This window comes from Suillus discolor (genome assembly GCF_016758755.1).
Source record: "Suillus discolor strain FC423 chromosome Unknown F5147scaffold_83, whole genome shotgun sequence".
In the NCBI taxonomy this organism is placed as follows: domain Eukaryota; kingdom Fungi; phylum Basidiomycota; class Agaricomycetes; order Boletales; family Suillaceae; genus Suillus; species Suillus discolor.
In genome coordinates, this window is record NW_024541330.1 from 149,500 (window position 1) to 168,862 (window position 19,363).

The window sequence follows — 19,363 nt, forward strand, 5'->3', positions numbered from 1 at the left end:
ACATATAAGAGCAAGTGCATGATCCGTGGTTGATATACTACTTTTTCATTGCGATTGTACTTCTCGCTGTAGGTACTGCTTTATTGCATCCCCGTGGTCTTAGTGTATGGGAAGATTCCCAATAACATTATCGCGAATGACTTGTTTCTATTGACCTCCTTCGTATTTATCGATCGCTTGTGGCACTAGCGTTTGTGAACTCAAACCCTGCTCCTTCAATGGTGTTTACCAGCCATCACTAGCACTCCTGGACGCCTTTCCTAACGGAAAATTTTTTCTTCTCTCGTATTTCTACGATCGGGTCATCCCATTGCTTTTAGCAGATTCTTCAACAGATCATCCCCAGCCTCCCATGCCAATTTCGACATTCACCACGCTTGCTAAACGGGTCTGTGCAGGACCTACCAGCTGGTCACAGAACCGGGGTGCATATCCTGACATTATGTAGGAACTCGAAGGTCGACCGGGATGGTGCCTTGATCTTACTTTCCAGCACGCCTTGCTGGTCCTTGGCTACGAGTTTGGTGATGATCGGGAGGTGCAGCTTGGGAAGCGTATTGAAGGCACAGAGCTCGGTTGGTGTCTCGGTGCTACGATAGCAATGGTGGGCGGTTGTCGGGTGTAAAGAAGGACAGTCATCACGTAGACGTAACGCAGCGAGTACGTTTAGCTCTGCTACTGAAAGACATTTAATTTAGCTGATTCAGGTCTTACATTTTGTTATGTCTCTAGTCTCGCACGCGCAGACCATGCGCGTAAGGTTTAGCCCTTCCGGGTGAGTACTTGTGGAGTAGCTACCCATACAACGTAATGAAGTATATGGGGCAACGTGCGTAATAGGAGGTGCTTACTTTTACGTTTTCTGACCCCGGCTGCTAAGCCTCTAGGAACCCCTGGCCATGGCGGCTATACCTGGGTGCTGTGACATAATCATCCAAGTCAATTGATCTCGATCAGGTTCAGCCAGCCAACAAACCGGTCAGCAACCGCCTCATTGGAATGACTTCACGTAGTATAATGAGCTGCATTTCTCATTCGAGCTGTTCCCTCGTACCACCATGATTACCCAGCAGGATGACGAGGAGACACCTCTTCTGCAACGACTAGAGCAACCAAAGGCCAAGACACCTCTACCCTGGGATCAATCTTGGATTATACTGCTCGTAGAGATGCCAGATTTTCTTTCTTCTTAGACCCTTGCGCTGTTTATTCCTCAAGTGAGTATATTCCCTTCGCTGGACTTATATCTGATCACAGGGACTTTGTCAAGCTCATTAGAGACATCGGAGTCACTCATGGAGACGAATCCCAGGTTGGTCGCTATGTCGGTATCCTTGTAAGTCTTCATCATTTCTACCCCTTCATTCGTGGCTGATATTCTCTTGAGCAATCATCATACTATGCAGCTCATACCTTGACTATCTTTCATTGGAGTCAACTGTCCGACCACATCGGGCGGAAGCTGTAACACTGACAGCTTTATTAGCAATTATTATTTCGATGTTTTCATTTGGGCTGTCAAAGTCATTCCTTGGTCTGCTGGTAAGGTCAGTGTGTTCAGTTAAATAGTAGTTGTGATCGTCAATTACTTGACCATAGTCGTGTTGTCTGTGGAGCATTTGATCTGGGCGATGCTGTCATCAAGACCTTGGTGATGGACATTACTGACACAACCAATATGCCCAAGGCATACAGTTATATGCCAATTCCGTTGATGGTTGGAACCACAGTTGGGTAAGCATGCAGTACATTTTCTCTCGCGCTGAGATTCACAGAATCAATCAGACCACTCATTGGAGGATCGCTCTCCCGACCAGCAGACAGATTCCCTGGCATCTTCGGGCAATCAGAACTCCTGAAAACCTACCCATATCTCCTGCCATGCTCTATCTCGGCATCTTTCATATTCATAACTTGGCTAGTGGCGTATATCTGTCTTAAAGAGGTGAGCGCGATGCTGAAAATCCATCTCTGGATCAGACTAAGTGTGGTTACAAGGGCATTTCTATCAGGACAATGCTTTGGGAGCTCATTAAAGGAGGATTCTCATACTCGAAGCCTTGCCAGCCATCGAGTGGTGTTAGATTGATCCTGGGGAAGTGAATCCTGCAGAGGTTCAACCAAAGCCGCTTTCGCTGCGTGCTTTACTAACCTCGAAAATGTTGAGCGCAACAGCGAGTTATGCCACCATGGGCCTGTTTCAGATGGGGTTTAATTCGGTCTTACCTGTTTTCTATGCCACACCGATTGAACTCGGTGGTCTTTCCCTCGACCCTCCACGCATCGGTGCTTTACTTGCGGCATCAGGTGTCACACATGGCATGTTTCAGCTATTTTTCTACGCTCATTTACATGATCGCTTCAGTGCAAGAGCTATCCACATCACCGGCGTTAGCTCCGGCATACCCATGGTCATTTTATTTCCAGTGACCAAGGCTCTGGCTCGAGTCTATGGAATAGGCATGGCGGTGTGGTTGTGTGTTGCCATTCAGCTTATGCTGAAAATTAACTTGATCATGTGCTTCCGTATGTTAATCCAGCACTTCCTGTGTTCTGTTGAACTGAGAAGAACTCATAGCCTGCATGACATTATTCATCAGAGCAGCTGCTCCCAATCGCGCCTCGATCAGAGCAACCAATGGAATTGCCCAGGTGGCTGTTGCAGTAGCAAGGATCGTTGGTCCAGTGTCTGCAGCTTTGGTCTTCTCTTATTTATTGCAGCAAGGGCATGATCCGTGGTTGATATACTACTTTTTGATCGTGATTGCATTTCTCGCTGTAGGTACTGGTCTATTGCTTCCCCGTGATCCTAGTGTATGGGAAGATCCCCAATGATATTATTGCGAATGACCGTGTACGTTATGATCTAGTGTAGGAGGCAGAACTAATAAAACTCTACTAACCTATACCCTTGCAAGTTCCTAGAGAAGGCAAGTACACGGGGCAACGTACGTGCGTAATAGGAGGTGCTTACTTCTACGTTTCTGACCCCGGCAGTTACATAGCCTATAACTTTGAGCTCGTTCTGTACTCTTTATCGACGACCTAGCAGCGACCGCTGACTTCGTGGAATGACTTCTCATCTAATAAGCCCGAATCCCCGTTAACGTTGTGTTAGCTTGTGTTTCGCCGGACTAGGCAGACCACAAGTAAACGAATAAGTCATTGGACCTGTGGCGCCTCCATATTGGCATAAATAGTTACGCGCGCAATGGCATCATGATGGTTACTACTACACATACTTACGGTCGACGTATTTAGAGTCTGTTCGGCCACCATTATTTGCGCAAGTTAGAATTTGGTTCTGGCTTTGCTAATCGTCGGAGCTTGAACAAGATGTCACGCTCCGATAACGCTTACCGTATGCCTTATCCTACTATCAATACAATGCCTCTTGATCCTGATTACAACGAGGACGCTAATGAGGACGAATACGACCTTGTGGAGGCAGAGGATATGGACAACGATGCAGAGGAGAGTGATAAGAAGTATCTGGCATGCATCATGCAGATGGCCATGCATGCTATGCGCACGGTCATTACAGTCCTCAACGCAACAACTACCGCGCTTGAAGCTTACTCAAACACCTACTATGACAAAGAGCCGTATCATACCTCCACTTTGTCGGGGACTGCATGGGTCACCGAACTTCTCACTGGACACCCTGAACGCATCAGATGCGAGCTAGGGGTCCACAAGCACGTTTTCTATGTGCTCATCAATCTCCTTCGGCAAGCAGGATGCAGAGATTCCAGGCATGTACTGCTAGAAGAGCAGCTTGCTATATTTCTCTATGCATCTGTCACGGGTCTCTCGATTCGCCATCTTGGTGAACACTTTCAGCGGTCCAATGAAACAATATCAAAGTACGTATATTGTTGCTGTCCTGGTATCAAGCTTATGTTCTTTCAGGTATTTTAAACGGGTTCTTTTTACATTCTCCTCGCCACCGATATATACGACATACGTCCGCCTGCCCGACGTAGATAGCCCTCCTCCCCCCGAAATCACGAAAAACCCGAAGTTCTTCCCGTTCTTTGTTGACGCTATCGGAGCCATTGACGGTACACACATCGCATGCCATCCTTTTGGTGAAGATCGGCATGCCACTCGGGATCGCAAGGGGAACTTCTCTCAAAACTGCCTCGCGGCATGTTCATTCAACCTTTCGTTTACCTACATGTTGAGCGGTTGGGAGGGGTCAGCTGCAGATGCTCGTGTCTATCACGATGCTCGTACTACCGATTTCAATATCCCTGAGGGAAAGTATTATCTTGCGGACGCTGGATTTGGCTCGTGCGATGAGCTTCTGGTCCCGTTTCGGGGCGTGCGTTATCATCTTGCAGAGTGGGGTCGTGCTAATACTTTGTATGATGCATTCTGCTAGTACCATTCATACTTATGTTCACATCATTACATAGGCCTTGTAATCGCAAAGAACTTTTCAATTTGCGTCATGCAATGCTTCAAAATGCTGTTGAGCGCATTTTTGGTGTCATCAAGCGCCGATTTCGTATCCTTCTCCTCCCGCCAGAGTACAAAATGGACATTCAAGCGCGCATTCCTCCTGCCTTGTGTCTCGTGCACAACGTTATTCGAGTTCACGATCCAAACGACATGATGGACTATCGTAATGTGTTAGATGCGCACATTCTCACTGACACTGGAAACCTTGCTAACGGTCCTCCTACTGAGCACGCATGCACTCGTGCGAGCCTCCGTCGTGACCAGATTGCTAGTGAGATGTGGGAGGCCTACAACAGGGAAAGGATTCAGAGGGGGGAGCAGGCAATCATAGAACCACTAGTACTGTAGTCGCGTTAATACCATAGCCGTTCGGACCCTCATCGATGACTATGATCCAAAGTATCTCCGTCAAATGATGACATTGTTGTCAGATTAAGACCGGACCCTCATCGATGACTATGATCCAAAGTATCTCCGTCAAATGATGACATTGTTGTCAGATCAAGACCGGACCCTTATCAATGACTATGATCCATAGAAATAGTGATATTGCTTTGCTACTACAAGTACAATACAAGAGAACACGACACGACAAGAATACATGTAACACTACTTTGAATGCTGCTCTAAAAACAACCGCCGAAGACTATCTACCTCAATAGTGAGATAAATATCAATGATAGCGATGTCGGCCTGAAATTTATTCAAGATATTGAGTAGTTGTACGTCCTCTAGACCCTCACTCTGCAACTTTTCACCGCCTTCTGCCTGCGCAAAGGGATGGGATCTACTGATCGCGCCAAGGTGTTGGAGGTGTTGGCCTCAAGAGCATTGGCCGCGCGCTCTAACGTTGTGTTAAGACCGCCAATATTAGTCCCCATATGCTGGATGGCCACAGGCATCGTCAGGCGTGCAGACTTTGCCGAGTCTCCCGATTTTGTTGAATGTGGGGGGCGGGTAACGATATCAAGCGTACTTTCATCATCATCAATCAGCTTCCGTTTACCAGAAGCTGTTGATGATGGCGCACTAACACGGACCGACTCAAGGGAGGGTTGCTGTGCAGCGTCGAATGGAGGGAGGCTCTCTGGGGTGAGGGGGGTTGCGCGCTGGCCGCCTGAAATAGAGCCGGGGAACTCGATCCCATCGAGCGCATCTCCAAGGTCCATCATATGGACCTCATCAAAGGAAAGGGGGGTGACTGCGCTGCTAGAAGAAGGCAAAGGAATGATGGGAGGTGGTGTCGCGATGGTGGCAAAGAACGAGTTGTTGTTACCTGGCTTGACAGGTATGAGACCTTTCAGCGCCTCATAGTGCTTCCAACCCTTGTCCCGGAGGCCTTTGGCCTTTGGATTTTTCTATTGATTCATAGTAATTAGCATTGTCGTAGTAGTTTGATGTGAATTAAAATCACTTTACCTTCACAAAGTCGGTCCACATGTTTTTGGACTCTGGAGTGATCGAAGCTCCATGTTCCATGCTGTAAGATAGTCTGGAAGCGTTGGCCACTTTGTCGACGACGTTGAATGTACCACGGAGCTGAAACTCGATCATTAGTGAGGGTACCAAGGCTGATATAGTAGTAGTACATACCTGCCCCCATTTTGATTGACATGCTACCGCTGTTTTGCTTGCACCCGAGCAGGGGTGTTTTTCCATTTCAGCGGCAGCAGCAACCCAAAACGTGTGATCAAAGTTCATACCATCACCACCTTGTGAGCGGTTGGTGGTGACATACTGGATGAGGATGGTTTCGTCTGCTTCCGTCCACACACACCAATCTCTCGCTTCCGTTAGCTCTGCACCACCACGGGCACTTTTTCTGCCCCGAGACATCCTGTAAGAGTTGCGATGATGGATAGATTGTAGACGGGTAACGGGCATGCCTACTACTTAGTATTGATTGATTAATAAGGTTGGTCACACTGTGACCAGCACGGTCCTATGATTATGAAAGCAAAATATAGATTCTAAACCTGCGTAAACTGGCGCAAATATTGGTGGCCGAACAGACTCTTATGTAATGCAATCATTGCAATGTGCCTCATGTTGTATTTATGTCCGTAGCGTGTCCTTACTTGAAATCGTTCAATGTCGTCAATTTGGGCATTTTGTTGTTATGTCTCCTCTACTTCGCATGGGTGCTGGCGCTGACCTTCTAGCCTAAGGTCAGTTAACCAATGGGTTCCTGTGGACTGCCATCAGGCCTTATCGATTAGCCAGCCAACAAGCCGGTCAGCAACCGCCTCATTGGAATGACTTCACGCGGTATAATGAGCTGCATTTCTCATTCGAGTCATTCTCTCGCACCGCCATGATTGCCCAGCAGGATGACGAGGAGACACATCTTCTGCAACGACCAGAGCAACCAACGGCCAAGACACCTCTTCCATGGGATCAATTTTGGATTCTACTGCTCTTGGAGATGCCAGATTTTATTTCTTCTGGGACCCTTGCGCCGTTTATTCCTCAAGTGAGTATATTCCCTTCGCTGGACTTATATCTTATCACAACTGGAACTTTGTCAACCTCATCAGAGACATCGGAGTCACTCACGGGGACGAAACTCAGGTTGGACACTACGCAGGCATCCTTGTAAGCATGTCTCCATCGTTTTTACCCTTTCGTTCGTTCATGATACTACTCTCTCCAGCAATCATCATACTACGCAGCTCATACCCTCACCATCTTTCATTGGAGTCAACTATCCGACCACATCGGGCGGAAGCCTGTAATACTGACAGCTCTGTCAGCAGTTATTATTTCGATGTTTTCGTTTGGGCTGTCGAAGGCCTTCCTTGGTCTGGTGGTCAGGTCAGCATGTCCAGTTAAATGTCGAATAGTATCTGTGACCATCAATTCCTATCTTGTTCTGCAGATCTGCGTCGGCAGTACGTCTCTCCATTGGGAGCAGAAGATGCTATTCGAAGAGTAGTTCGGATTGAACTCAGCAACGCCCCCCTTCGTCTGCTCAACACCTCTACGGGGATTCTGTGCGACCGAGTAGCGCAGCTAAACTCCTTCAAAACAAGTCCAGAGTATAAAGAGCTTTTGTCATCCATAACGGAGCGTTTGGATCTCCAGATGCAACGCATCAAGGAGGTGGTGGCGATGCACTTCCGTTGCGTTTTGCTATCACACAGGTGGGAAGAGACGGAGGTGCTGCTGCACCACATCCAAAATAAAGATGTGCGTGAGTTGAAGAGACTTGGTGGCATCATGAAACTGCGGTCGTTCTGCAAAACCGCTCGTGATGCGGGGTATTTCTGGGCGTGGATGGATACATGCTGCATCAATAAGAGCAACAATGTCGAGCTTGGAGAATCGGTCCAATCCATGTTCGTCTGGTACCGTCACTCGGCGCTCACTATCTATGGGCCTTTCCTCTTCGGGCGTATCTACTGGACCTTCACGCGGAAGTCACATCCGCACACCTAACGGTTAAGCCCGTACGCCATCATTTTGAGTGGCGCGCCATCGGAAGATGACCTACACTCCCTGCCTTAGAATATTAGACCACTCCTTACATCTCAAATTCTACCTCTGCTACTGAAGCGACATCCAATTCTCCAGCACGTTCTCCTGAGGCAGCCGCTGAAGAGCCCACGCCTCCTCTTCTACCATCTGCCACCAAGACAGAAAAGTTTTTGTTGACTGCTGCAGATCAGGGGTCAGGCACTCGTGACGAACGACTGAACCGTGTTATTCGGAGCAAATACGAGGCAGGTCCACTCAAACCGTATGATTATGTCAAGGTGGATGGATCGCAAGTGAGTCAACGTCTTCGTGTTGAGACAATGATTTGACACCTGTTCATCTTTCTTGACAATCGAAGCAGCAAATTTTGCAACCGTTGTCCGTGCTACGGCCCAAGTTCCGAGTGAGCGAGGAGGCTTTATGATACTTGTGAAAGTTGCTAATCATACTTAAGCTGTTGCGCAATCCCTACGTGATATTGTAAGTTTGAGGTCCCTGTTGATGTATTTTGCAATTGACCATGTTACAAGGACCTCATATTCATAGAAGATTCCTTCGAGCGATTACTTCTTGATTACGACCGTGTCTTCTCAGCTATGGGTATCCCAGCGTCATGTCTCTGGCGCCGAACGGGTGAGATCTATAAAGGAAACCGTGAGTTTTCAGAACTCAGGCGTCGATGGATACATGATGCGAGACGTAAGCTGCCTCAATGTGACTATCAATGCCTGCAGGAGCTAATTCTTTCTGTTGTAGGGTCTCCTTTGTATCTACGAGCTTATGGCAGAAGAGTCGGCAGTCAATTACTGGGAGGTGAGCCTAGTCCGTCGTAACTCGCTTCTTGATCACATATGTTAGAAACACGACCATGTTGCTTTTGACTCTTCTCAAAAGGCCGTGCTCACTTCTTGCGTGCTACGTTATAAACTCCTCATCAATACGCAGTCGCAATCGCAATCGCCGAAAAAGGAGGATGTTCCCAATGAGGAAGGTTTCATAAACTGTTGCTTCTCATTCACAATCAGGCGGGATAAGTGGGGCATACCGAGTATGATCGTTGGAAATTTCATCAAGTGCTGACAAGAATACTGGAGGTTGGAGGTTGTTGTGTAGAGAAGTAACGAGTTTATCTTGTAAGTTATGATGAATCACGAGTTTCAGTTAGAAAGGATTCCTGGCGCGCTGATCAAAAGTCATAAGTTTCTTCCGCTCTCCAAGCTTCAGAACTTGTCTCCTGCAGATGTGCTTTCAAATGCGCAGCAGGAAATAAGAAGAGGGAGTTCGGAGGGGAAATGAATTGTCGTAGACGATGCTACATGTAAGCAACGTACGTGCAAGTTAATGATGCTTATTATAAATTTTGTCCGCCCGTCTTGCTCTTTGGTTCCTCGTCAGTGTCTGTTGCTCGTCTCTTCGTCCAGGTTCTGACGAAGATGAACGCCCGCATCAAGGGCTTTGACTGGTAAAACAATAATGCGCAACACCAAGTATGAGATTGATCAGGCATAAGGCTCTGGGTCTAGTGATGAGGCTCGGGATGACTCCGTGACCCAGCGCCGGACTCGTGTGCGCAAGTCGACCCTCTTCTGTCGTTTTTCAAGGTGAAAGACTGCGTCATCGGTAAGAGCAGCTCCGCGTAAACTGGAAGACAATTTGCGTTTGCGAGCGCCCGGTGGTGAAGGCTTATCTCTTGCTTGATTACTGGGTAGATCAGACTTCGGCGTACCATCGTGCGCAGAGCGTGCTTGCGACCGTGTGGTACGTTTGCTCCCTCGAGAAAGATTCTCTATGTCCTCGTCATCGCGGTCCCTCTTCCTCTTACCCCTCTTTTCTACCTCCCAAACCTTCGCATCTTTCTTCGCATCCTCGAAAAGGGCCCATGTATTACACAAAAGTGTAAGCCGTTCTTCAAGTTCCTTCCGAAACTCACTCGTCTGTTGCGAACAATACTCGCAGACGATCTGATTGATGTGATCCCTTGTGCACTTGGGGCCTGCGTTTATGATGGCAAAGGGAGGTGCAATATGACACTCAAGCAATGGGAGGCCTTGGTAAGGATAAGAGTGATCTTCCCAAACTCCACCACCAATTTCGCATGAGATGCGTGGGCATCCTGTGCCAGGCAATGGTATGAACGTGTACGGTGTTTTATTGTTGAGATTCCACTGTGGAAAAGTAAATATTGTTGCAGGCATGCGATACCACAGAACAAGCGCCTACCTCTAACCAGAAATGTTTCGTGCCTTTACTAGACTGGGAGTTTGCCCTTGATGCAACAGCGTCTTTCACGTAGTCATGGACTTTCCTTAGTGTGCCTGTATCCGGCAGGAGAAACCAGTGACCAGCATCAAATATACTATGCAAGTGGGGTGACACTGCAGATTAATGTCAGCGTCAAGTGACAGCGCACGCAAGAAATGTGTCATACGATAGAACATATTTCGTCTGCTGTCAACATGGAATGATCTCGAATCTAAGCCAAGACAATATTCATAGAGTGTCAACTGAAGAAATTATTAACATTGAACATTTCATAGGTAATGAAATTACCCACAAGATCAGACTTGCTCGCACGTTGAACGGCATGGGCTACAGTCACCAGGTAGGCCGCTGACGATGTTACGAGACAGTGACGGGCGCCATAGTTGTGGTCATATAACTTCTCGAGTGCCTTACGAGTTTTTGAAGAGAGGCCTGCAGAAGCTGAGCGATGTGTAGGGGTGGTGAAGATGATAGACGCGGATTCCCGGGTAGACACACGAGTGGGGGTATATTCGTCGTGGCTACTTTCTTGGAGACCTGGGCTTGGAGTTGAGCGATCATTAATCTCATATGTAGAGGAATTGGCATAGGATGATTCTGGGTCCCGACCACTGGCTAAAGAGTATGTGCCGATAGACATCTTTAGTTTGATTGAGCATGTATGCGCGTGGGAACTTTTACTTTGGTGACTTATGCTCGTAATGCAAGACTCTATATCAGTTACTGTTAACCGTATTAGCATTACAGGAATGAACCTCTAAGCACCTGTCGACACCTAAAACCATCCCTAACCCATACCAACTTGCACATGCAGCCTTTTCTCTGCCTCAGCTCCTCCGATCACCATCGTTTATCTATCCTTGCGCCATTCCTCCTGGCGAATGCGCATCTAAGTCTCCAATGAACTGCCATTATCTACCGAGATTCTTTCAAAGCAAAGTCAAAAACGGAAGTCAGCCCTCTATCAACCCTTTGGATCTATGGTTCCAACACTATCAACCGACATCAGCGACACGAGAGTATAATATTAATAGTACCGAGAACTGCTGCCTGAGGTGGGAGCAGCTTCGTGTCCGTTACCAAAAAACCGTCATCCGTGTTGCAGAACACGTTCCGGAAGTGGTTGAATTCGTTCGGGGTATCATCAAGAATGGCTCAACTGGCTACGAATTCGAAGGCAGTGTCTACTTTGATGCAGGCGCATATCCTTCATCTCAACGACGAGGTTACGCTCAGTTGGAGCCCTGGAATAAAGGAAACAGAGAATTGACTAAAGGCGGAGGTATGTTGACACAATCGCAAGAGGAGATTTTATTGATACAACCGTGAAGACTGCAGAGACCCGAGTCACATCTTTGGTCATCTTGTTAATGCGGCATTGGAGGACATCACAGTTTGCTATAACGGCACGGCACGCGCGCAACTCGCTCGGATATTTCATTCAGTTCATGCATTTACCTGCAGATCCCACCACCTCGCAGTGCCAGCTATGAGAGCTCGCCTCCACCGCTTGGGACACAGATGCCAGCCCCGCCTGCAGAAGTCGCATATGAGACCCCTCCCGTCTACGTCCTCTACGTTGCTCAGGCGTCGACTCGAGTGCATTGCCCTCTCCGAGTCACGCCACATCTCCGCAGACTATGCTCGACATGAACTCCCTTCATGTTCAGCACCAGAGTTTACTTTTCTCTTTTCCGTTCACCTTCTCATTACCCACTCTTAGCTCTGCCTCAGTTTCTTCCAGTTCTGCAGATGAGAAATCACCCAGGATGAGCATCTCATCCGTTGAGTCCGTTTCTTCGGTCATGATGCTGATTAGCTCCGCCTCAGGTATGCGTAGTCTATATTTGTATCGCTAGCTGTTTATTCACGGAATATCACAGACCCATTCTCTGGAGCTATTATGCAGGCAAGGTAAAGCACCAAAAAAACGCGGGGCTGCCAGGCTTACTTCTGGTCTTCGACGCCTTCCTCTCCTTTCCCTAGTCCAACTACTCTTACGTTCGGCTCTGCATCATTCGCACATAGCACTCAGATTGCAAGCGCCGTTGTCATTAGTCACTTAAAGACTAGTTACACCACCATCGAGTACCGTTACCGCACAAATCTGAATGCACGCGTCCAGAGCCTCAATGCACCTACAAAGCATTCCTCAAGAGCAAGGTCCATTGTCAGATGCGCATCCTCAAAGCGGCTCCCATGATGAACGTGAAGCTCTCATTGATGTACTCGAATTGAGCGCCAATGCACCTTTCAGGTGCGCATATATCCACAGTCCAAGCTATGTTCGTGCCACTTATGGTGTGTTTTGTTGCGACCAGATCATCACGTCGGCTCAAGAGTGGCTGGCTGATCATGTCCATCCCGCCATTGAATCCTCCGGCTCTCTTTCCACTGAGATGACGAAGCGTGCCTTGGACGAGGAAAAGGTACTATCCCCATTATTGTCTTACTGAAATGTATTGAGATCTGAATCAGGAACGAAAGCGACAAGAGGAGGAAGAGGCCGAAAGGGAGTTCGAGTTAGCAGCTCAACGCGCTGAAGAACTTCAAGAACAGATTCAGGCTGATGCGCAGAGACATATGCTTGCCAAGGAGATGCAGTATAAGCCAGCTTGGCGAAGGGCGCAGTCTGATGCTACTGAAATTCCCTCTTCAGGAGACACCCTCACAGAGTCCTTTCCAAACGAAATCGGTTTCAGAGGAGTACATTTTAATGCGGTCAAGATGTTTCATCCGCGAAAAGGTCAGCTTAATTTTACATTTGTATTGTCTAGAATATTTACCTCGTCAAGGAAGAGTGTCTTGGTATCACATACATTGCAGATCCGTTGTGTGACGACGTGAACGCAACGCTGCTACTCGAGGTTCATACTATTGGCTTTAACTCGGACTACTACACAACTACCCAAGGTCAGATAGACGCGCCTCATTCTAAGGCAGCTGACTTATTTTCTCCAGGGAAGAAAAAGTTACTCGCAGCAGAAGCTGAGATCCAGAAGCCGATCAATATTCAGCACCCAGACCTTCTAATGACTCTTGCTGTCAAAATAAACTTTTCTTACTCTGGCGCTCCACCGCGCTTGACTATTCTCTCCCAACAAAGCCCTGTGTTAACATTGCAAGACGTTCTTGAGGATTGTGAACGTCTTCGAGAAGATCGACATCAGTTTGTCATGGAGTCTCTTAAACATTATCGCAGCATTGAAATGCTTTGACTCTTCTAGGAATATCTTGGTCAGACTCTGTCTGCCATGAACGCGGTCCATCCAGCAGATATAATTCACAGAGGTACGACCCGTGTCTTGACCCACACAGCAATTCATATCATTCTAGGTCTTGACATTTCTTGCATTTATCTTGCTACGAGAGAGAATAGAACCCACCCCAAGATGGTCAGGATAGGAAAAGTTGGTTATCATGCATGCTTGAAGGACTACCATAAGTCTAATCCGTTTGGTAACGACATATCAAACGTGAACGAGGAAGAGTATATATCCATCCTACACCTTGGTAAGTGATGTGGGGATGGTACATTAGTTCATCATCTGAACGACCATTGCAGGTTATCTAAAGATGTCCTTGATTCTATTCTATCATACATTCGGGGACGCGATATACACAGTGTTGGAGTAATCTTCATGTAAATGGTCAATGGAAGAGACGTCATGAGGCATAGTGATCCTAATGAAGCTGTGCAAGCTGGTAACCCATGTTCTGTCACGCTTTGTTGTGCTAGAGCTTATTTCGCTTTTCTGCGGCTCTTTCTCCTACTCTCCAAACCTCCTACTCTCCAAACATGGGTAGCATGGGTATTGTATGTGGAGTTTCACTCGATTTTCTGTCTGTTCTCACGTCGTGCCAGCTTCACCGTATCAAACTCACGAATATCTTCATTGGTATGTACTACTCTTAGTTCTGATACGCTCACTCTTCATTCAGATGGGAAAGGGGACTGCAAAAGGCACGTACTTTATTTGTGGTCTTGAGTGCTGTATTTGACGTCGGGACCGGTCGGAGACTTTGGCTTGGCCACGTCAAGCTTAGCTGCTGTTGACCCCTCAGATCTATCACCATCTGTCGTCCATTCAGACCCTGAACTAACACTGGGTTTGTCTCACATTGTTCAACAATGGCTATCGCTGACGCTGAACAGAGGTTGGAACTAAGTTGTACATCGCTCCCGAAGTCCAGTCTAGGAAACGAGGACCTCGCAATCACAACAAAGCCGACATGTACCGTTTGGGGGTGAGCTAGCTTTGAGAACCCATCGAACATAGCCTGATTCTTCTTAGATTGCTTTCTTCAAGATGAACTTTCCTTTCTCCACAGGAGTGGAGCGTATGACTGTGCTCGAAGATCTAAGGAAGCCGGAGGTATACTTCCCTCGAGGTTGGGACCCTCACTGTTCAACAAAGTTGGTTCAAATTGATTGACAGTAGTCTAATGCACTGAATCATTGTAGTTATTTCTGCGCTCCTTCACCATGACCCTGCCGAGCGCCCAACTGCACTGGAACTCTCACAGAGCTCTCCTCTCCCTCCCAGAGTAGAGGATGAATATTTCAAGGGAGCTTTGCGGATGATGAGTATGTAAATATCCATACGAAGATCAATGACGCTTATGAGCAAGCGGCAGCTAAACCGGACTCTCCGTACCACTAGGGCGCGTTGTCTGCCTTGTTTAACCAGCCTGTAAATCAGGCTCGAAGCTATTTGTACGACATCGAAGCTGAAATTCCCGAGCACGCTTACCAGAACGACATCGTTGAGGACCGAATCGCAGCCGCATCTTCCAACTTCATGGCGCAGTTGACATGGAACCTCCGCTTTTGCCACCATTATCCAATCCTGAAGAGAGCCAGAATCATGCTACCCTCATTGATCGTCACGAAGAAATGGTTTGCAAGTTGCCAAATAATGCGCTAGTACTTCTCGCTCAGTTGGCTCCACGAGCCGGCCTGCGAAGATTCAAGCGATTCCACATCACGAATATCTATCGGCCAAAGTGAGTCTTTCCAAGCTTCTTCAAAACGTGTTTTTAACGAGGATTCTATCCACAGCTCCGTTCCAGGACATCCAAAGGCTACAAAAGCAGCGGTTCTTGACATCATCACTCCCGATACCAAGCATTGGCTGATGGCGGCTGGAGCTGAGTTCCTCATTCTTCTCAGCAATTGCTTGAACAGTTTCCCAAACCTTGCTTAGAACTACGAGATCCATATCTCACATTCTAAGAGTATGAAGCTTTTTGTGTTTTCCCGACTTTCACTGACATAGAACTAGTCGCCGATCTTGCTTTGAATCATATTCCAGAGGAGCTCCGTTCTTCGGTGATAGAAATCATCAATCAGTCGAAGTCTACTACTCTACAAAAGCGGGACTACATATTTGGTGCGTCGGGCCCACCCCTGCAAGCGTCACCATATCACCCCTAACTAAAGTACTTTGTGTTCATGTTCTATTTGATAACAGTACTTCGACTTCGACCCTCTCCACGCACTCCTCAAAATCCTCTCCCCCTCGTCCAACTCCGCTGAGACCTGCTCACGAGTACTATACGCGCTTTCTGGGCTACTGAAACCGAATGCTGCTGCTGTCAAAAAGATGAGTGTGGTAGATGGATGGAGCGCATTGAGGATGTGCTTGGAAGGTGTGTATCGTCCTACAACCTCTGCTTTCTTTTCATGATGATTGACACTCACACCTGACGAACACTAAGACTCAGAGATCCGTGTTCGCAGAAAAACAACATTCCTGCTAAACACACTCCTCCTCCCAAGTCAACCTCCAATCAAACATCGGCCTTCCCACATCAGAAAATGTGCCACCCCCAATCCACGCAAATTCGCATGCTTCGATGCTCTCTGATCCATCGTCCATCTCTACGTCTGCTCTGATGCTCGCTGTGATTCAGGAGGAGGGAGAGCAAGGGGGTCTTTGCTCGATGCTTTGATATCAGCCTTGATCGAACCTGTCCAGTTCGGCGTTGATGGCGAGACAGATAAAGATCATGAATTCTAGGAGAACATTGTTAGGTGAGTCCGATCTTAATCGCACCTTTCCTTCTTCTTTCCACTCCCGTATTAGGTTGTTGATCTTGGGACGGAACTAGGATTTTGTATACATTCGTGACGAGCTGCAACGGCACTTTGTCAGCTGTACAGAAACACGGTCTCTGGGGGTTCTTGGGAATGATTACTACGACGCAAGGAGAGGAGAACTTGAATTTTGGATTGATGAGTGGGGAGTGGAGGAGTTGAGGGGGGCTGTGAGCTCATGATGCGATGCGTTTGGCAGGGACGATGTAGCTTGGGGTTGTACTTGAGGTGGAACGAAATGGCATTTTGTTTCAACACCATTGTACTGCTGATGTTAATGAATTCTGATATCAGATGATCGTTCATCAGTACTTCAGTGATAACGCCACTGTAGTGTTTTATCTAGCTCAACGGGTCACGAAGTAAGTGCTCTGATCTGCATCGACACCTATATAGTATTCTCAATTCCTGAATCCATCTTCATCTTCGGTATTACTCGAACGATTGAGTCGGCGGATGAAGCTTAAGGTCTGACAGTGGGCCATGCTGCTGCTGGATTACTCTCAGGTACGTCGTCTCATCAGACTACAAGTGCAAATTTAACCTAACCTTTGGCCTGGTTACTAGTGTCGAGAAAGGTCACACACATCACCGCTGATTTCATTACCAGCTTGTTCCGAGCTTCAACGTGCGGTTGTGCACCTAGAAGCAACACTGCTCTCGATTTCGTGTTGGATTTGGTTGCTCTTGTACGTCCTCCTCTTATCACGATAAATAGTGAAGTTCGAACTCATGATTAACGCTGGACTGTAGGTTGGCATACCAATTTGGAGACACTCAGTTGACTATTTACCGGACTTTTGCACGCATGGTGCATCCACAAGACTGACTTAGTACTAGGTGCGCACCTTATAGTACGCCGCCCTCCCTGACTCAGAATATTAGGAAGTTGTACTTCTTTGTGGCACCCCCCATCTATCGAATCACCCAGATCAATTTCAAGCTCGAGCTTAAGCTGCAGACTGCAGTCCCAGTTCATTTATATCAATGCCCATGTCTGCAAAGTCACCTTGCTTCGTGCATTCACACCTAGATAAAGGAGCGTCGCTATAGGACTGGCTTGAAATCCATTCAAAGGATAACGAGGTACTTGGTTCAGACGTCAGAGTCGCTAAGGCTCTTCAGCAACATCATCGGCCTCAAGTTTCAACACCAGGTTAAGTTGCCTTGCCCTGACGGAGGCAGCCATGCGTTCTCAGAAAATGACGACAGCGATACGTATGGCGGCAATCTGATGAGACAGTTGGCTGAGACAGCAGTCGGGGTTCGTGAAATGAGTAAGCAACTCGGTGAGTGCTGTTCTTATTCTCAGACTTTCCATCTACTCAACAATCATGCTCCTTCAGGACATGATCCAATATCCAGAGCGTTCTTATCGTAACCAAGGCCAGGGATAACCGCCTTATCAAACTGACGCGCGAGCTTGCGTTGTATCTGATGCTCAAACATCGTCAAGGGGATCGAGGCCTTATTGTGTGAGTCTTGAACCTTATATTATTCAGGGTGTTTTACGAGGACTTCACCAGCTATGTAGACCATCAACTGCGCAACGAGATTCGATGCCGAAGGCATACAGAGAGATCATCCAGAATTGTTTGAGCCTCTCCCCCGAAGACGGTCATCCAGCAGCAATTCTCTTTCTTCCTTATCATCATCATCCACTCATCAAGATGATTTCAATACGCACCAAGAGGGTCAGCTACAATGCTGGACTAGTGGTATGTGCAGCAATAATCCTCATCTATTCGATTTTGTCATTATGGTAAGCAACCTAACTCACGCGTCTCGTTGACTCCACTCATTTTGATGCTTAGCTTGGAGGAGATGGCGATGTTCTTTTCACCTCGTGGCTCTTCCAGCGAATTGTTCCTCCCGTCCTCCCTTTCGCACTCGTTTCCCTTGGCTTTCTCACTAATTTCGACTTCTCTGACTATCAAGCGGTTGTAGACTCAGCCATCAACTCAGGTATTCGTGTCAACCTATGCATGCGATTTATATGTACGGTCTACCGTGCCGTGTTTGACAAGTAAAAGGGCCGTAAGGCCGTGAAAAGGGGTGAAACAGGCGAAATCATGATGAAGGACGTAAATAAAGGAGGATGGGAGGCGCTCGAAGGGGGCTGGTCTGGCAGGTTTGCTGCCTCGGAGGGTGGCAAGTGTTCGAGAGATAAGGAGATCATGTGCTTTACAACAAGACCGGTTGAGACGTTTGAGGTTCTCAATGATCTTGTGATGGACCGGGGACCCAGTCCCTATGTTATGAATTATTCGGTATGTTACCTCTTCCGATATTTGGGTACGTGTATTTATTATTTTGAAGGCGACGAACACCATATGACAACTGTGCAAGCTGATGGGCTTTTTGTAGCTACGCCCACCGGTTCCACTGCTTATTCAGTAGGTTTCTCACCATCCCTTGTCGGTCACCAATATTAATTATTTTCTCGGTGTAGTTATCTGCCGGAGGGTCCTTGGTTCACTCCGAGATACCTGCAATCCTCATCAATCCCATTTACCCTCACACGCTATCCTTCCGCCCCATGCTTCTTCCCGATAGTATGGAACTCCGCATATGTGACCCATGTAATTCTCGCAGAACAGCTTGGGTGTCTTTCGACGGCCGAGGCCGTGTGGAACTGCAACGTTCGTCATGAGATGCCACTTTTCATGCAGTCGCTTAGTTCTTTTTCAGAGGGTGATCATATCAAAATAACTGCTTCCAAATACCCTTTCCCGACTGTTTGCGTGGACAAACAGTTAACTGACTGGTTCCATGCCATCTCACGAACCTTGAAATGGAATGGGCGCGAGCGTCAAAAATCGTTTGTCGTAGTCGAAGAGGGCCCATCACGGAAATCCAGCACGAGCAAAACGAGGAGTCCTATATTATACTAGGACGACTGTGGGGGTGCGGACGAAAGACCATACCCCTTAGTCACGATTCGAACATGTTGATGCTGATGGTCTCATGCTATGTAAGGTGAGTGATCTGATGCCTATGATTGGATGTTGATAGTTTGATATTTTGGAAGGTCAAGATCAATTTGAACGACCCACA

General features: G+C 47.5%; 9 protein-coding genes across 9 annotated transcripts; 8 read left to right on the forward strand and 1 right to left on the reverse strand.

Moving 5' to 3' along the window:
• Positions 1 to 352: 352 nt before the first annotated feature.
• Positions 353 to 1,513, forward strand: F5147DRAFT_840430 (uncharacterized protein; the record flags this gene model as incomplete). Its single annotated transcript, XM_041444291.1, has 5 exons — positions 353 to 388; positions 449 to 604; positions 1,014 to 1,217; positions 1,271 to 1,336; positions 1,388 to 1,513. 3 exons carry the CDS (start codon positions 353 to 355, stop codon positions 1,191 to 1,193), a joined length of 372 nt encoding a protein of 123 aa, XP_041287308.1. The 3' UTR covers positions 1,194 to 1,217; positions 1,271 to 1,336; positions 1,388 to 1,513.
• Positions 962 to 2,835, forward strand: F5147DRAFT_840431 (major facilitator superfamily domain-containing protein; the record flags this gene model as incomplete). Its single annotated transcript, XM_041444292.1, has 7 exons — positions 962 to 1,217; positions 1,271 to 1,336; positions 1,407 to 1,547; positions 1,600 to 1,734; positions 1,786 to 1,945; positions 2,085 to 2,526; positions 2,579 to 2,835. The coding sequence occupies exons 2-7, from the start codon at positions 1,296 to 1,298 to the stop codon at positions 2,833 to 2,835; spliced, it is 1,176 nt and encodes a 391-aa protein (XP_041287309.1). The 5' UTR covers positions 962 to 1,217; positions 1,271 to 1,295.
• A 3,849-nt stretch (positions 2,836 to 6,684) lies between these two features.
• On the forward strand, positions 6,685 to 7,402 carry F5147DRAFT_642477 (uncharacterized protein; the record flags this gene model as incomplete). The annotated part of the gene is made up of 3 exons (XM_041433093.1): positions 6,685 to 6,940; positions 6,997 to 7,062; positions 7,121 to 7,402. The coding sequence occupies exons 1-3, from the start codon at positions 6,782 to 6,784 to the stop codon at positions 7,400 to 7,402; spliced, it is 507 nt and encodes a 168-aa protein (XP_041287310.1). The 5' UTR covers positions 6,685 to 6,781.
• A 194-nt stretch (positions 7,403 to 7,596) lies between these two features.
• On the forward strand, positions 7,597 to 7,827 carry F5147DRAFT_556273 (uncharacterized protein; the record flags this gene model as incomplete). Its single annotated transcript, XM_041430513.1, has 1 exon — positions 7,597 to 7,827. A coding segment is annotated over one exon (231 nt), but the record flags the coding sequence as incomplete, so codon positions are not given.
• A 388-nt stretch (positions 7,828 to 8,215) lies between these two features.
• F5147DRAFT_720633 (uncharacterized protein) lies at positions 8,216 to 9,224 on the forward strand. Its single transcript, XM_041438824.1, has 6 exons — positions 8,216 to 8,288; positions 8,397 to 8,424; positions 8,475 to 8,653; positions 8,706 to 8,757; positions 8,803 to 9,077; positions 9,145 to 9,224. Exons 3-5 carry the CDS (start codon positions 8,541 to 8,543, stop codon positions 9,022 to 9,024), a joined length of 387 nt encoding a protein of 128 aa, XP_041287312.1. The 5' UTR covers positions 8,216 to 8,288; positions 8,397 to 8,424; positions 8,475 to 8,540; the 3' UTR covers positions 9,025 to 9,077; positions 9,145 to 9,224.
• A 219-nt stretch (positions 9,225 to 9,443) lies between these two features.
• F5147DRAFT_657369 (uncharacterized protein) lies at positions 9,444 to 10,846 on the reverse strand (the record flags this gene model as incomplete). The annotated part of the gene is made up of 4 exons (XM_041434266.1): positions 9,444 to 10,109; positions 10,165 to 10,319; positions 10,355 to 10,448; positions 10,499 to 10,846. 4 exons carry the CDS (start codon positions 10,844 to 10,846, stop codon positions 9,444 to 9,446), a joined length of 1,263 nt encoding a protein of 420 aa, XP_041287313.1.
• A 260-nt stretch (positions 10,847 to 11,106) lies between these two features.
• F5147DRAFT_779275 (uncharacterized protein) lies at positions 11,107 to 15,413 on the forward strand (the record flags this gene model as incomplete). The annotated part of the gene is made up of 22 exons (XM_041442269.1): positions 11,107 to 11,488; positions 11,538 to 11,599; positions 11,671 to 11,805; positions 11,844 to 12,036; positions 12,090 to 12,120; positions 12,193 to 12,294; positions 12,353 to 12,635; positions 12,685 to 12,927; positions 12,984 to 13,119; positions 13,168 to 13,379; positions 13,434 to 13,497; positions 13,543 to 13,719; positions 13,772 to 13,838; positions 13,886 to 14,023; positions 14,072 to 14,105; positions 14,149 to 14,200; positions 14,254 to 14,316; positions 14,363 to 14,454; positions 14,502 to 14,598; positions 14,672 to 14,794; positions 15,018 to 15,213; positions 15,269 to 15,413. The coding sequence occupies 22 exons, from the start codon at positions 11,107 to 11,109 to the stop codon at positions 15,411 to 15,413; spliced, it is 3,027 nt and encodes a 1,008-aa protein (XP_041287314.1).
• A 267-nt stretch (positions 15,414 to 15,680) lies between these two features.
• On the forward strand, positions 15,681 to 16,076 carry F5147DRAFT_585273 (uncharacterized protein; the record flags this gene model as incomplete). Its single annotated transcript, XM_041431857.1, has 2 exons — positions 15,681 to 15,858; positions 15,928 to 16,076. Coding segments are annotated over 2 exons (327 nt in total), but the record flags the coding sequence as incomplete, so codon positions are not given.
• A 1,464-nt stretch (positions 16,077 to 17,540) lies between these two features.
• On the forward strand, positions 17,541 to 19,200 carry F5147DRAFT_747886 (ATP-NAD kinase-like domain-containing protein; the record flags this gene model as incomplete). The annotated part of the gene is made up of 10 exons (XM_041439996.1): positions 17,541 to 17,599; positions 17,674 to 17,779; positions 17,841 to 17,923; positions 18,023 to 18,068; positions 18,121 to 18,332; positions 18,360 to 18,437; positions 18,501 to 18,580; positions 18,626 to 18,702; positions 18,759 to 18,948; positions 18,998 to 19,200. The coding sequence occupies 10 exons, from the start codon at positions 17,541 to 17,543 to the stop codon at positions 19,198 to 19,200; spliced, it is 1,134 nt and encodes a 377-aa protein (XP_041287316.1).
• Positions 19,201 to 19,363: the final 163 nt, after the last annotated feature.

Coding starts and splice junctions, on each gene's coding strand:
- F5147DRAFT_720633 (XM_041438824.1), top strand. CDS start 8,541: ATGGGTATCCCAGCGTCATGTCTCTGGCGCCGAACGGGTGAGATCTAT. Junction 8,654..8,705: donor GATGCGAGACGTAAGCTGCC/TCAATGTGACTA, acceptor GTTGTAGGGTCT/CCTTTGTATCTACGAGCTTA. Junction 8,758..8,802: donor CGGCAGTCAATTACTGGGAG/GTGAGCCTAGTC, acceptor CACATATGTTAG/AAACACGACCATGTTGCTTT.